The sequence below is a fragment of the Bubalus bubalis genome, chromosome 20, assembly GCF_019923935.1.
Source record: "Bubalus bubalis isolate 160015118507 breed Murrah chromosome 20, NDDB_SH_1, whole genome shotgun sequence".
NCBI classification, from domain to species: Eukaryota; Metazoa; Chordata; class Mammalia; order Artiodactyla; family Bovidae; genus Bubalus; species Bubalus bubalis.
In genome coordinates, this window is record NC_059176.1 from 42,374,825 (window position 1) to 42,392,044 (window position 17,220).

Here is a 17,220-nt window from a genome sequence, read left to right on the forward strand (position 1 = left end):
GCCTCCCTATTAAACCTAAATGTGCTGGAACATTGGAATAATTACTAGTTAGCCCACCTGAGGAGTCTCAAGGGGCCCCAGGGAAGGTAAATCTGGCAGGGAGAAAGACTACGAACCCTACCACAACACTGACCCCTGGGAGGGCCATGGAACCCCACTCAGAGAAGAGCACGGTTACCCAGAGAAGCCCATCTCAGCTCCAGACCCCTGAGCACTGACATTCAGACGCAGGCACAGAGTTTTCCAGGACAGAGGCCAGGCCAGGTCTCTACCCAGGTCTCCATGTCCTAGTGCAGAGAGTACAAGATCAGGCCTAAATGTCCTCACTGCAGAAAGCGCACGGTCTCGTCTAAACATCAGTGTAGACAAGACTTAGAGAGGTCTAAGTCTACCATATAGACAGAACTTGGTCAGGTTCAAACTAGTTTAGGGCTGGTCTCCCAGGAGGCACAGGTCACACACATGCAGGGTCTCTCACCCTTGGACAGGGGCCCACCCTCCTATGGGAGCAAGAATGTAGATTTCTTGAAAAAGAAATCATCACTGGGCTCCACACTTCACACACATCAGGAAATTGAAAGAATCTGTGTCATTAAACATTTCAACAGGCAAAACAACAATGTTACCAATTTCTCTGGCCATATAATGGTCAGATCCAGGGGAGATCCAGGAACTTCTCGGAGTGCAGCCCAGTGTCCTGTAAAGACAAACAGGAAGTGGCCTGATTTCAGCATCCCAGGCTTCCAGCAGGAGGTGACCACACTGGAAATATTCTGGAAAAATACATTCTTTATCAGTATAAAAATATATTGTTGAAATTGCAAGCATATTAACTATTATTTGCAAACCTAAAATATTCTTAAAATCTTGATCTTTGTGCACCCTGATCTTTGCGGTTTCTATTGTTTCCTTTGGCTCAGATTTTCTAGGTAGAAGCAAGCCATCATTTCAAACTACTTTCATTTAATTCTGTTATTTGTTACGTGAATGAAGAATCACACTTAAAAATAAAATTCCTGCCAACAATTAGTGACTCAAAGAGCACATGAGCTGCAGGAAATTTTTCTTCTAACAGTTTCGTTTTTCTCCATAAAGAAAACAGAAAACATAGGCCCCCTAATTTTTTGCTTCTCTGTTCAAACTGAGCTAGAATGAAATTGATATTCATATCAACAGGTAACATTTTGGAGGTTTGAAATGTCATACCAGGGTAACAGGGCCTGAAGAAAAGGGAATGCTCCTATGCTGCTGGAGGGAAAGCCTATCATAAAAATTAAGCTAAAACTCAAATTGGACTTAATTATGACAGTATGTGAAAAATATAGAGTATGAACCAAGGGTCTACATATAGCAGGCAATATGTGAAAATAAATCTGATATCTCAGATGTGAGAGTAAAGGTTTTTTGTTAGATATGCAGCAAGGTATTCACAAATTCTTTTAGAATACTGCACATATCTTTTCAAATTATAGCTTTGTCTGGATGTATGGCTAGGAGTGGGATTGCTGGATCACATACTGACTGCAGTCATGAAATGAAAAGATGCTTGCTCCTTGGAAGAAAAGCTATGATCAACATAGACAGCATACTAAACAGCAGAGACATTACCCTGCCGACAAAGGTCTATCTAGTCAAAGCTATGGTTTTTCCAGTAGTCATGTATGGATGTGAGAGTTAGACTATAAAGCTGAGTGCTGAAGAATTGATGCTTTTGAACTGTGGTGTTGGAGAAGACTCTTGAGAGTCCCTTGGACTGGAAGGAGATCCAACCAGTCCATCCTAAAGGAATCAGTCCTGAATATTCATTGGAAGGACTGATACTGAAGCTGCAAAACTTTGACCACCTGATGCAAAGAACTAACTTTAAAAAAGACCCTGATGCTGGGAAAGATTGAGGGCAGGAGGAGAAGGGGACAACAGAGGATGAGATGGTTGGATGGCATCACCGACTCGATGGACATGAGTTTTGAGCAAGCTCCAGGAGTTGATGATGGACAGGGAATCTGGCGTGCTACAGTCCATGTGGTCACAAAGAGTCAGACACGACTGAGCAACTAACACACACACATGTGCATCTTTGAGCAGTTTTAGAGACCTGCATTGCTCCCTATAAAGGTCCCATTGTGTTGGGACCAAGGTCCACTTCCCAATAAAAGCTGTTACTTGAGCAAATTCAGTCACTGACCAGGTGGCTCATGGTGAGACCACCATGTCAGCTGACATTTCCTACATCTCAGGCCTCAGATTGACCATTCCATTTGAGGTGTAACAGTTTGCCCTGTTGATACAGCTTCACCTCTTTCTGTATGACTAGGTGAGTTGTTAATGATGTTTTAGGATTCTGTAAGATTAACAGCCCTCTGATAGCAAGATATATGCCTTAGAGTTACACCAGGACACAGGGATTACACCATGAGCCTAAGGGAGTTTTTCACCAAAATTAGTTTCTTGATGGAATCTTCTATTTTTAAAAATTTCCCATTTTTATTTTGCCAATTTTTTTGATTAGTTTGTTTTTGTAGAGAGCCATCAACAATTTTTTTAAATTGAAGTACAATTTATTTACAACACTATATTAGTTTAGGGTGTACAACAGAGTGAATCACTATTTTTATGGATTATACTCCATTTAAAGTTATTACAAATAGAGTCTATATTTCCTTGTGCTGTAGAATATATCCCTGTAGCTTACTGACTTTATACCTAGCAGTTTCTGTCTCTGTCCCCGACACCTGTCTAGCCCCTCCCACCTCCCTCTCCCCACTGGTAACCTCTAGTTCTCTGTATCTGTAAGTCTGTTTCTGTTTCATGGATAAGTTCACTGGTGTCATGTTTTAGATTTCACATAGAAGTGATAACACATGGTATTTCTCTTTGTCTTTCTGACTTACATCACTTACTATGATAATGTCCAGGGTTATATTGCTGAAAACCCATTATTTTAATCTTTTTTATAGCTGAGTAGTATTCAGTATGTATCTCATATATGAAAACCTAGGTATATATTTCATATATGAAAATATGAGTATATATATTTGGAGTGTGGAATCCTTTGCTATTGTTCTTTAACCAAAAGAATCAAAAATTTACTATAACTTATAATGATGATAATTCTTACAACTTGGGCTTGGTAAAATGTGTTTCACTGGGACATCTACAGCAGTAGCTTTTAAACTTTGGGGTGCTTCAGAATCAGTTGGAGGATTTATGAACCCAAATTGTCAGACTGAAGTTCCAGAGCTTTTGATTTAGTAGACTTGCAAATACCAGTCCAGGGACTATAAAGAAATTCACTGTCTTTTGAGTAATGCATTTAGAGACTGAAGATAACCCTTTTAATTCAAGTATACTGTCTTACATCTTAATACATACGAAAGTTTTACTTTGAAACTAGAAGATTGCTAAGTGATTTCCATTTATAGGGTATTGCAAACTGAAATCAATATGTAGGTATCAAAAATAATGAAAATAAAATGTGTTTTCAGAGACACTGACAGAGGAACTTAAGTTTTAAAAAAACATATTTATCCTGTAATTAGATTCATTGGCTACACTTGACTGATAAATTCTTTGTAAAGCAAACATGTGATTTTTAAAAATTCTCATCAAAATTAGTTTCCTAATGGAATCTCCTATTTTAAAAAATCTCCCACTTTTATTTTGCTATTTGCTGAGTAATATCTATATATCTTTCATATATGAAAAGAGGTATATATTTCATATATAACAATACAGATATGTATGTCTTATATGAAAATATAGGTATATATCTCTTAAATGATAATATAGGAACATATCTCATATATGAAAATAGAGGTATATATTTTTATATCATAAAATTTAAAACTTTCATAAATTAAAATTTTTCAAACAATTAAAGTCTTTCATTGCATGGTTCCCAACAAACTGTGGAAAATCCTTAAAGAGATGGAAATACTAGACCACCTTACCTGCCTCTTGAGAAACCTGGATGCAAGTCAAGAAGCAACAGTTAGAACCGGACATGGATGGAACAATGGACTGGTTCCAACTGGGAAAGGAGTACGTCAAGGCTGTATATTATCACCCTGCTTATTTAACTTATATGCAGTGTTGTTGTTGTTCAGTTGCCCAGTCATGTCTGACTCTTTGCGACCCCATCGACTGCAGCACACTAGGCCTCCCTGTCCCTCACCATCTGCCAGAATTTTCCCAAGTTCATGTTCATTACATTGGTGATGCCATCCAGCCATCTCATCCTCTGATGCCCTCCTCTCCTTCTACCCTCAATCTTTCCCAGCATCAGGGGCTTTTCCAATGAGTCATTTGTTTGCATCAGATGACCAAAATCCTGGAGCTTCAGCTCTTCCAGTGAATATTTAGGGCTGATCGCCCTTAAGATCGGAGAAGGTGATGGCACCCCACTCCAGTACTCTTGCCTGGAAAATCCCATGGATGGAGGAGCCTGGTAGGCTGCAGTCAGTCCATGGGGTCACGAAGAGTCGGACATGACTGAGCGACTTCACTTTCACTTTTCACTTTCATGCATTGGAGAAGGAAATGGCAACCCACTCCAGTGTTCTTGCCTGGAGAATCCCAGGGATGGGGGAGCCTAGTGGGCTGCTGTCTGTGGGGTCACACAGAGTTGGACACAACTGAAGGGACTTAGCAGCAGCAGCCCTCAGGAAAGTCCTGTGGCAGGTATTAGAGATAAATTCCAAACACAACTGACTTTCATGAAACCAATGTCAAAGGTCAATTTTCCTCATACCCTTTAAGGAAATTAAAAAAAGAAAAGAGAAAAAAAGAACCCAAACGACCACAGGAAAGAATGCTCAGCATCCTGAATTATTACAGGAATGATGCCGATCAAAACAATAACAAGAAATCAAATCTCATTTGACAGAATGGCCATCCTAACAGTCTGCAAACAGTACATGGAGGAGAGAGCCGGGAAATAATGGAATCCCCCTTCAAGTTCCCTGTGAACATACATTGGCAACAACCCCTTGAAGGGATAGCCTGCACAGGGCAGAACAAAACAGTCGAGAGAGGTAAAGCTAGGATTCTAATACCCACACCTGGGCCTACATTACAAAACACCATCATTCAAAATGACACAACCACCCCAAACTTCGCTGGAGTTGTACTTTCGATTGCCAAGGCAGACCCAAGTAAAGGTCCACTGGCAGATAAAATCTTCAAGAAATGTGGTACATATATACAAGGAGCTATTACTCAGATTTCAATTATCACCACTGAAATTATGAAATGATGACAATGGTTCCCACAAGGATGGACCTTAGAGGAAAATACGCCAGGTGAAGTCAGCAACAGAAGAAGAAAATAGCAGATGATGTCCTTTGAGGACAAAATTGAAAAAAAAAAAGAGATACAGAGGAAGTAATTTACAACATAAAAAGAGACTCTAAGATCAAACACAAACAATTCCAAAGGGAAAAAAAGGAAAGTGCCAGATACATATTAGGAGGTTGCTACTACCTTATACACAGAAATGTGTATCTGTAATAGGTAATCCAGAAGGATTATCTCCTTCCACATATACAAAAAATCTGTATCTCTAATAGATATTCCACAAGGACCTGATTTTCAGCACAGGGAATTCTACTCAACCTTGTTCAATAGCTTCTATGTCAAAAGAATTGATAAAAAGAACAGATATGCTGTGTGTGTGTGTGTGTGTGTGTATATATATGTCTTAACTGACTCAGCTGACTGTACACTGAGAATCACAAAACTGCAAATTGACTACAACATAGCATTGGTATGAGATTAAAGAAAAGAAAAAGAAAGAGAAGTAATGCCTATTATATCCCCTCTGACCTCGCTGACTTGCACTGCTATCCCATCCCTGGACTCTGAGTAGACTCGAGTTCCAGGACTGCACTGGGGTGGGGTCAAGACAGCCCAGCAGGGTGCCCTTCATCGAGACTCCTCTTAAACCTGTACTGTCTGGTTTTCCCTGGCTGGAACAGACTCCCTAGTGCACCCCAACGATGGTGGGTTGATCCTCTGGCCTCCAGGGCCAGGGTAAAGTTACCAAGTATCCAGGGCCCTGGTGCTGGGGTCTCCAACTGAAGCCTCCTTCCTGAGGGTGCAGCCTCCTGGGCACCTCAGCAGGGAGTGGTGCTCCAGGTAGGCATGAGTCTGGAGGGGAGGGGTAAAGCTTCAGGAGGAAGAAGTAGTGAGACTCAAGCGTTTGGGTGTTTTCTCAGGCACCTTCCACTCTAATTCACAGCCAGGAAGTCGCCATTCCCTAACACTAGGTGTAGGGGGAACCAGAGTTGGGCATGAAGAAGTGCTGCCACCTTGTGGAAATTTCTTGGAACTACACTTGCCCACACATGCTTACAAGGGCCTCAGGAAACATGCAGTGGGTATTGCAGAAATCAATTCCTAACACCACCGACTTTCAAGAAGCCAATTGTAACTGGTAAATTTTCCTCACACCCTTTAGGGAGAAAAAAGGACCCAATCAGCCCAAGGACATGATACTCCGCATCCCTACTTATTACAGGAGGAATGCCAATCAACACAAGAACTCAATTCCCATCTGACAGAATGGCCATCCTGACTATCGGCAAACAATAAATATGAGAGAGACCATGGAGATGATCGAACCCTCCTTCATATTCCATGGGAATGGACAGTGACAACAGCCCCTAGAAATGACAGTCTCCACAGGCCAGAAAGAAAATTTCAATAGAGCTAAGCCCAGAATTTCAATACCCACACCTGGGCCTTATTACGAAAAACAGTCATTCAAAATGACCAATGCACCCCAACGTTCACTGCAGTGATATTTACAATAACCAAGGCACAGATCCAAGAAAATGTCCCTCAACAGGTTAAATCTTAAAGAAATGTGGTACATATATATACACATATATACACATATACAATGGGCTTTACTCAGACATGAAAAACCGCCACTTAAATTATGAAATTCTGCCAATAGTCCCCACAAGGATGGACTTTGGAGGAGAGATCCAACCAGTCCATCCTAAAGGAGATCAGTCCTGGGTGTTCATTGGAAGGAATGATGCTGAAGCTGAAACTCCAATACTTTGGCCGTCTGATGCGAAGAGTTGACTCATTGGAAAAGACTCTGATGCTGGGAGGGATTAGGGGCAGGAGGAGAAGGGGACAACAGAGGATGAGATGGCTGGATGGCATCACCAACTCGATGGACATGAGTTTGGGTAAACTCCGGGAGTTGGTGATGGACAGGGAGACCTGGCATGCTGCGGTTCATGGGGTCACAAAGAGTCGGACATGACTGAGCGACTGAACTGAACTGACTGACTGACACTAAGTGAAGTCAGCAACAGAGGAAGAAACTAGCAGTAGATGTCCCTTGTAGGCAAAATTTTGAAAAGAAATAAGGGGAAGTAATTTACAACACAAAAAGAGAGTCTGAGAATTGAAACACAAAGAATTTCAAAGGGGGAAAAAAAAAAAAGAAAACCTGGGGATGAATTAGGAGCTCAAGAAGAGAATGGCAACTTACTCCAGTATTCCTGTTAGGAGAATTCCATGGGCAGAAAAGCCTGGTGGGCTACCGTCCACGGGTTTGCAAAGAATCAGACATAACTGAGCAACTAACACTTAACACTAACATTCACCCAAAAAGCTGTATCTGTAATATATAGTCCACAAGGATTATCTCCTTTCTTCATTCTTCCACATTTACACGGAAATCTGTATATCTAACAGATAGTGCACAGACACCCAATGTTCAGCACAGGGAGTTCAATTCAGTCGCTCAGTCATGTCCGACTCTGCGACCCCATGACTGCAGCACCCCAGACCTCCCTGTCCATCACCAACTCCCAGAGCTTGTTCAAACTCATGTCCACTGAGTCAGTGATGCCATCCAACCATCTCATTCTCTGTCTTCCCCTTCTCCTCCTGCCTTCAATCTTTCCCAGCATCAGGGTCTTTTCAAATGAATCAGTTCTTCGCATCAGGTGGCCAATGTATTGGAGTTTCAGCTTCAGCATCAGTCCTTCCAATGAATATTCAGGACTGATTTCCTTTAGGATTGACTGGTTTGATCTCCTTGCAGCCCAAGGGACACTCAAGAGTCTTCTCCAGCACCACAGTTCAAAAGCATCAACTCTTCGGCGTTCAGCCTTTTTTATGGCATTCTTTATGGTTCAGCACAGGGAACTTTATTTGAAATTCTGCAATAAACTCTAGGGAGAAACAACCCCAAAAAAGAACAGTATGTTAATACGTGCTAAGTCACTTCAGTCATGTCTGACTCTTTGCAACCCCATGGACTGTAGCCCACCAGGCTCCTCTGTCCATGAGATTCTCCAAGCAAGAATACTGGAGTGAGTTGCCATTGCCTTCTCCAGTGGATCTTCCTGCTGCTGCTGCTGCTGCTAAGTCGCTTCAGTCATGTCTGACTCTGTGCGACCCCATAGACGGCAGCCCACCAGGCTCCCCCGTCCCTGGGATTCTCCAGGCAAGAACACTGGAGTGGGTTGCCATTTCCTTCTCCAATGCATGAAAGTGAAAAGTGAAAGTGAAGTTGCTCAGTCGTGCCCAACTCTTAGCGACCCCATGGACTGCAGCCTACCAGGCTCCTCCGCCTGTGGGATTTTCCAGGCAAGAGTACTGGAGTGGGGTGCCATTGCCTTCTCCACGGATCTTCCTAGAGGATGTTAATATATGTCATTTTGAACCAGGTGGCTGTATACTGTAATACTGATGACAAGCACCAAATGGCAGATCAGCCATATTCCTGTATGGTATCGCCATCAGATTGAAGAAAATCAAAGCCTAGTTAATTTCCTCCCACCTCCCTGACTTGGGCTGCTATCCCATCCCTGGAGTCTGAGCAGCCTTGGCTCCTATGACTGGCCTGGAGTGGGACTGAACAGCTGGGCAGGTATCCTTAATTGAGCCTCCTCTTTAACCCATACTGTCTGGTTTGCTCTGGCTGTGACCAGACATCCTAGCTCAACCAAAGGATGGTTGCCTGACCCTCTGGCCTTGAGCTTTGAAAAGTAACCTAGTCCCCAAATCAATCCTCTTTCCTGAGAGTGCAGCCTCCTAGGCACCTCAGCAGGGTTCTGTGGGCAAGGCAGGGATGAGTTGAGATGTGAAGAGTGAAGTTTTAGGGGGAAGAAGTAGTGGGACACAAGCCCTTGGGTGTTTACTCAGGCACATTCCACTCTAATTCACAGCCCAGGAAGCAGGCATTCACTAAGGCTCTGGTTTCTCAAGAAACCAGAGTTGAGCATGAAGCTACAAGTTAACCAGCAATGCTTACTCATACCTCCAGTTCACAAGGTCTCTGGAGCTGTTAATGAAAGCTGCCCTCAGGAAAGGATCTGGGGCTGGTACTGCAGAAGTAAATTTCAAACATAAACAGTTTTTAAGAAGTCAACTGCAAAAGATAAATTTTCCTGACATCTTTAAAGAAAAGAAGAAAGGGAAACAAACAAACAAAAAACTCCCACCATGCAACAGGATAAGATGCTCAAGATTCCTAATGATAACAGGAGGATGCAGATCAAAATGACAATGACAAATCAAATCCCACCACTCAGAATGGCAATTCTTACATCACAAAAAATAATGCTGGAGTGAGTCAGGAGGAGAGAGAACCCCCCTACACAGTACATGGGAATGCACATCAACAATAGCCGCCAGAAAGGACAGCCTCCCCATGACAGGGAAAAACCTTTCTAGACAGCTAAGCCTAGGATCTGACATTCCCACATGTGGGCCTGTATCCCAAGAAAAACCATCATTCCAAAACACACATCCACCCGTGTTCACTGCAGCACTGCATATAGCAGCCAAAACACAGACCCAGGAAAATGTCTACTGACACGTTAAGGCTTAAAGAAGATGTGGTACACATATACAATGGACCATTACTCAGCCTTGAAAAACCGCCACTGAAATTATGAAATTATTCCACTGGTCACCACAAGGATGGACCTTGGAGGATCACACACTAAATAAAGTCAGGCAGACAGAGTAAGAAAATAGCATATGCTGTGAATTCCAGGCAAAATTAAAAGAAAAAATAGAGGAACACAAAAAGAGACTCTCAGAATTCAAACACAGAGGGTTCCAAAAAACTTCAAAGAGCAAGGATGAATTAGGAGGACGGGACTAACATATACACTGAAATCAGTATCTAAAATAGATAATCCAAAAAGATTCCCTCCTTTCTTCTTTCTTTGCCCCTTCCTCCCACAAATGGGTTTCCCGGTGGCTCAAACAGTGAAGAATCTGCCTGCAATGCAGGGGAACTGGGTTCAATCCCTGGGTCAGGAAGATACCCAGAGAAGGAAATGTCCACCCACTCCAGTATTCTTGCCTGGAGAATTCCATGGACAGAGGAGCCTTGGTGAGCTACAGTCCATGGAGTGGCAGAGAGTCAAACATGACTGAGTGACTAATACTTTCACCTTTTTTTTAACTTTCCTCCCACAAATACAGAAATCTCGGAATCTCTGAAAAATACACAGAAATGTATATCACTAACATATACACAACTCCAATACTTTGGCCACCTCATGCGAAGAGTTGACTCATTGGAAAAGACCCTGAGGCTGGGAGGGATTGGGGGCAGGAGGAGAAGGGGATGACAGAGAGGAAATGGCTGGATGGCATCACTGACTCGATGGACATGAGTTTGGGCAAACTCCAGGAGTTGGTGATGGACAGGGAGGCCTGGCGTGCTGCGATTCATGGGGTTGCAAAGAGTCAGACACGACTGAGCAACTGAACATACACACAGAAATCTACATCTGTAATAGATAATCTGCAAAGATTATCTTCTTCCTTGCTTCCTTCCTACACATATTAACAAAAATCTGTATGTCTAACATATATACCAAAATCTGTATCTTTAACATATACACAGAAATCTGTATCTCTAATAGATACTTCAGAAAGACCTGATGTTCAGCCCAGCAAACTCTACTAGACCTTCGCCAATTACTCTGTGGTAAAAGAATCCAAAAAAAAAGAGAGATGCTGTATGTATATGTCATATTAAATCAGGCAGCAATATACTGAGATAAGCAACAAACTGCAAATCAACTATACTCCAACGTAGCACTGGCATGAGATTAAAGAAAAGAAAAGGAAAAAAAATTCAACGACTGGTTTATTCCCCCTGACGTCCCTGACTTAGGGAGCTGTCCCATTCCTGGAGCCTGAGCAGGCTTGGGTTCAATGACTGGCCTGGAGTTGGGTTGAGAGAGCTAGGCATTGAGCCCCCTCTTAAGCCTGTACCGTCTAGTTCGCTCTGGCTGGGACCAGAGCCCCAAATGCACCCAAAGGATGGTGAGTACCTCTAGCCTCGAACCTTGGAAAAGTAACCTAGCCTTCAGGTATTGTGGTACTGGTATTCCCAGTTCAAGCCTCCTTCTTGAGAGTGCAGCCTCCTAGACAGCTCAACAGGGAGCAGGGACCCAGGGTAGGAGTCTTGAGGGCAGGGGTGGAGTTTTAGGGGTAATAAGTAGTGAGACACAAGTCCTTGGGTGTTTGCTCACATTTCACTCTAATCCACAGCCCAGGAAGCCATCTTTCCCTAGGCTCTGGTTGCAGGTGGAACCAGAGTTGGGCATGGAGAAGTGCTGCCACCTTGTGGACATTTCTTGGAACTACAACTTGCTCACCAGTGCTTTCTGGCACCTCCAATTCAAAAGGCCTGTGGGGCTGTAAATGAAGGCTGCTCTCAGGAAAGGTCCTGCGGCAGGTATTGCAGAAATAAATTCCAAGCACAGTCAACTTTCAAGAAGCCAATTTCAAAAGTCAATTTGCCTCACACCCTCTTAGGAAAGAAAAAAAACAACCCAAACGACCACAGGACAAGATACTCAGCATCCCTAATTATTACAGGAGAAATGTGAATCAAAATGACAACAAGAAATCAAATCCAACCTATCAGAATGGCCGTCATCACAAGTCTACAAACAATAAATGTGGGAGCCAGATAGTGATGGAACTTACTGATATAGTCAGTGGGAATGGAGATTGCCAAAGCCCTAGAAAGTACTGCCTCCACATGCTAGAAAAAAGATCTTCAAAAAAACTAAGCCTAGAACCTGACATACCCCCATCTAGGCCTACATCCAAGAAAACCATCATTCAAAAAAACACGTGCACCCAGCGTTCACTGCGGCACTAGTTACAGGAGCTAAGACACAGAACCAGCAAGATGTCTTTTGACACATTAAAGGTTGAAGAAGATGTGGTACATATATACAATGGACTCTCATTCAGCCATGAAAAAAGGCTATTGAAATTATGAAACTACGCCACTAAAAGTCACAAGGATGGACCTGTAAGTATTACAGACTAAGTGAAGTCAGCCAGGCAGATAAAGAAAATAGCATATGCTCTCCCTTGTAGACAAAAAAAAAAAAAAAAAAAAGATACAAAGGAACAAATTTACAACACAAAAAAGTGACTCTGAGAATTCAAACACAAACAGAAGTTTCCAAGAAAAAGTGAAAGAGCAAGGATGAATTATGACATCAGAGCTAACATAGACACAGAAATCTGGATCTGTAATAGATAATTCAGAAGGATTATCTTTCTTTCCTTCCTTCCTTCAAATATACACAGAAATTTGTATCTCTAACATGTACAGAGAAATCTCTGTCTGTAATAGATAATTCAAGATCATTATCTCCTTCCTCCCTTCCAGATATGCTCTGAAATCTGTACTTCTAACATACTCACAGAAATCTGTATCTGTATTAGGTAATCCACAAGGATTATCTCTTGCCTCCCTTCCTTTCTTTCAACACAAGTACACAGAAATACTTATCTCTAACATATATATAGAAATCTGTCACTGTAATAAATAATCCACAAGGACTAAGCCTTCTTAAGTAAAAATGTTTAAGAAATAGAGGAAAACAATAGGAAAGACGAGATCTCTGCAAGAAAGTCAGAGATACCAAGGGAACATTTCATGCAAAGATGGGCACAATAAAGGACAGGAATGGTATGGACCTAACAGAGGCAGAAGATATTAAGGAGAAGTGGCAAGAATACACAGAAGAACTATACAAAGATGGTCTTAATGACCCAGATAGCCACGATGGTGTGATCACTCACCTAGAGCCAGACATCGTGGAGTGCGAAGTCAAGTGGGCCTTAGGAAGCATCAATACGAACAAAGCTAGTAGAGGTGACGGATTTTCAGATAAGCTATTTCAAATCCTAAAAAATAATGTGAAAGTGCTTCACTCAATATGCCAGCAAATTTGGAAAACTCAGCAGTGGCCACAGGACTGGAAAAGGTCAGTTTTCATTCCAGTCCCAAAGATTGGCAATGCCAAAGAGTGTTCAAACTACCACACAATTGCACTCATTTCACATGCTAGCAAAGTAATGCTCAAAATCCTCAAGCTAGGCTTCAATAATACGTGAACCAAGAACTTCCTGATGTACATGCTGGATTTAGAAAAGGCAGAGGAACCAGAGATCAAATTGTCAACATCCGATGGATCACAGGATAGGCAAGAGAATCCCAGAAAACCATCTACTTCTGCTTTATTGACTATGGTAAAGCCTTTGACTGTGTAGATCACAACAAACTGAGGAAAATTCTTAAAGTGATGGGAATACCAGACCACCTTACTTGCCTCCAACAGTTAGAACCGGACATGGAACAACAGACTGACTGGTTCCAAATTGGGAAAGGATTATGTCAGCTGTATATAGTCACCCTGCTTCTTTAACTTATACGCACAGTACATCATGTGAAATGCCAGGCTGGATAAAGCACAAGCTGAAATCAAGATTGCTGGGACAAAAACAGAAATATAGACCAATGGAACAAGATAGAGAGCCCATAAATAAACCCACTCACCTATGCTGCTGCTGCTGCTAAGTCGCTTCAGTCGTGTACGACTCTGTGCGACTCCGTAGACGGCAGCCCATCAGGTTCCACTGTCCCTGAGATTCTCCAGGCAAGAACACTGGAGTGGGTTGCCATTTCCTTCTCCAATGCGTGAAAGTGAAAAGTGAAAGTGAAGTCGCTCAGTCGTGTCCGTCTCCCAGCGACCCCATGGACTGCAGCCCACCAGGCTCCTCCGTCCATGGGATATTCTAGGCCAGAGTACTGGAATGGGGTGCCATTGCCTTCTCTGCACTCACCTATGGGTACCTTATTTTTGACAAAGGAGGCAAGAATACACAATGGGACAAAGACAGCCTCTTCAATAGTGGGGCTGGGAAAACTGGACAGCTACGTGCAAAAGAATGAAATTAGAACACTTCCTAACACCATACACAAAGATAAACTCAAAATGGATTAAAGACCTAAATATAAGACCAGAAACTATAAAACTCTTAGAGGAAAACACAGGCAGAACACTCAATGACATAAATCAAAGCAAGATCTTCTATGACCCACCTCCTGGAGTAATGGAAATAAAAACAAGAATAAACAAGTGGGACCTAATTAAACTTAAAAGCTTTTGCATAGCAAAGGAAACCATAAACAAGGGAAAAGACAACTCTCAGAATCGGAGACAATAATAGCAAATGAAACAACTGACAAAGAATTAAATTCCAAAATATACAAGCAGCTCATACAATTCAGTACCAGAAAAACAAACAACCCAATCAAAAAGTGGGGAAAAGACCTAAAAAGACATTTCTCTGAAGAAGACATACAGATGGCTAATAAACACATGAAACAATGCTCAACATCACTCATTATTTGAGAAATGCAAATCAAAACTTCAATAAGAAACCACCTCATACAAGTCAGAAAGGCCATCATCAAAAAGTCTACAAACAATAAATGCTGGAGAGGGTGTGCAGGAAAGGGAACACTCTTGCACTACTGGTGGGAATGTAAATTGATATAGCCAGTATGGAAGACAGTATGGAGATTCTTTAAAAAGCTAGGAATATAACCACCATATGACTCAGCAATCCCACTCCTAGAAATATACCCTGAGGAAACCAAAATTGAAAAAGACACATGTACCCCAATGTTCACTGCACTATTTACAATAGTTAGAACATGGAAGCAACCTATATGTCCATTGACAAATGAATGGATAAAGAAGCTATGGTGTGTATATATATATATATAATGGAATACTACTCGGCCATAAAAAGGAACAAATTTGAGTCAGTTCTAATGAGGTGGATGAACGTAGAACCTATTATGTAAAGTCAGTCAGAAAGAGAAATATAAATATCGTATACTGATGCATATATATGGAATCTAGAAAGATGGCACTGATGAATTTATTTTCAGGGCAGCAATGGAGAAACAGACATAGAGAACAGACCTATGGATATGGGGGGAGGAGAGGAGGGAGAGGGTGAGACGTATGGAGAGAGTAACATGGAAACTTACAATACCATATGTAAAATAGATAGCCAATGGGAATTGCTGTATGACTCAGGGAACTCAAACAGGGGCTCTGTGACAATCTAGGGGGGTGGGATAGAGAGGGAGGTTGAGGAGAGAGGGGACATGGGTGTACCTATGGCTGATTCTTGTTGATGTTTGACAGAAAACCACAAAATTCTGTAAAGCAATTATCCTTCAATTAAAAAAAATAAAGGCCAGGAGAAAATCAACAACCTCAGATATGCTGATGACACCACCCTTATGGCAGAAAGTGAAGAGGAACTAAAGAGCCTCTTGATGAAGGGGAAAGAGGAGAATGCAAAAGCTGGCTTAAAACTCAACACTGAAAAAACTAAGATCATGGCATCCGGTCCCGTCACCTCACGGCAAATAGATGAGGAAACAATGGAAACAGTGACAGACTTTATTTCCTTGGGCTCCAAAATCACTTCAGACAGTGACTGCAGCCATAAATTTCTTGCTTCTTGGAAGAAAATCAGTGACAAACCTACATAGCATATTAAAAAGCAAAGACATTACTTTGTCAACAAAGGTCCATATAGTCAAAGCTATTGTTTTTCCATTAGTCATGTATGGATGTGAGAGTTGGACCATGAAGAAGGCTGAGTGCCAAAGAACTGATGCCTTCAAACTGTGGTGCTGGAAAAGACTCTTGAAAGTCCCCAGACAGCAAGGAGATAAAACCACTCAATCCTAAAGGAAATCAACCCTGAAATTTCATTGGAAGGACTGATATTGAAGCTGAAGCTCCAATACTTTTGTTAGGGGAAGCACACTGACTGAAACCACCCACCCTGGCCAGGCACCATAGTAACTATTTGCATGAGTTGTTTTACGACAGGAGGTCCTGGTAAAAAAACATGGAACTAATAAGCCACCACCAACAGGGAGAGCTCAGGAAAGATCAAAAAGTGACATCACATGTTCAACCACCTCCCAGAATCGTTCTCACTGGCATCCATCTTGGCTGGACAAGGCGTGCGCCACGAGGAAGGACTCTGAGTCAGAATAATTGGCTAAAGACAACCTGGAAACTAATCCCATCACCATAAAAACCAAGACTGTAAGCCACGTGGCAGAGCAGTTCTCCTGGGTTCCCTTATCCTACAGCTTTCTGCCAGGTGCCCCTTCCCAGTAAAATCTCTTGCTTTGTCATGTGTCTCCTCAGAAAATTCATTTCCGAGTGTTAGACAAGAGCCCATTTTCAGGCCCTGGAATGGGTCCCCCTTCCTGCAACATTTTGGTCACCTGATGGGAAGACCCTGATGCTGGGAAAGATTGAAGGCAGGAAGAGAAGGGGACAATAGAAGATGAGATAGTTGGATGACATCACTGATGCAACGGACATGAGTTTGAGCAAACTCCGGGAAACAGTGAAGGACAGGCAAGCCTGCATGCTGCAGTCCATGGGGTCGCAGAGAGTCGGACACAACTGAGCGACTGAACAACAACTGTTGATAAAACAAGTGACCAGGATCCACTGTGTAACACAAGGAAACGTACTCCACACTCTACAATAATCTATAAAGGAAAAAACCCCAACAAATCACATGTACACCTACGTAGATGCAAAACAATTTGCAGTAGAAAGAAAAGGAAAAATCAAAACACCCACAAGGTTGTAATTCACTGTGCACTCCAGTTCAAAAGATGGGATGAAAACAGAAAAACCTAAAGGAAATTCTGATTCTATTCCCCTCAGGACCTACTGGTGTAACATCCCTGGAGCCTGACTGGTCTGGGTCCCAAGTGGTGGCTCAGACGGTAAAGTATCTGCCTACAATGCAGGAGACCTGGGTTTGATCCCTTGGTTGGGAAGATCCCTTGGAGAAGGA

At 42.3% G+C, this 17,220-nt stretch overlaps 1 protein-coding gene across 7 annotated transcripts in view; it reads right to left on the reverse strand.

Annotated features, from left to right (window-relative positions):
* Positions 1-17,220, reverse strand: part of LOC123465231 — a 61,015-nt gene that overhangs the window by 32,175 nt on the left and 11,620 nt on the right. For 3 of the 7 annotated variants that reach the window (XM_045163830.1, XM_045163829.1, XM_045163828.1), the window contains exons 1-2: positions 13,105-13,156; positions 627-697 (exon numbers count right to left, since the gene is read on the reverse strand). In XM_045163830.1, the coding sequence (XP_045019765.1) occupies positions 627-697; positions 13,105-13,154 (121 nt within the window). In that variant the 5' untranslated portion in view covers positions 13,155-13,156. Of the gene's footprint in view, positions 1-626; positions 698-6,357; positions 6,452-13,104; positions 13,210-17,220 lie in introns of those variants that run through there. The other 4 variants (XR_006640375.1, XR_006640374.1, XR_006640377.1 and 1 more) reach the window with 3 other exon arrangements.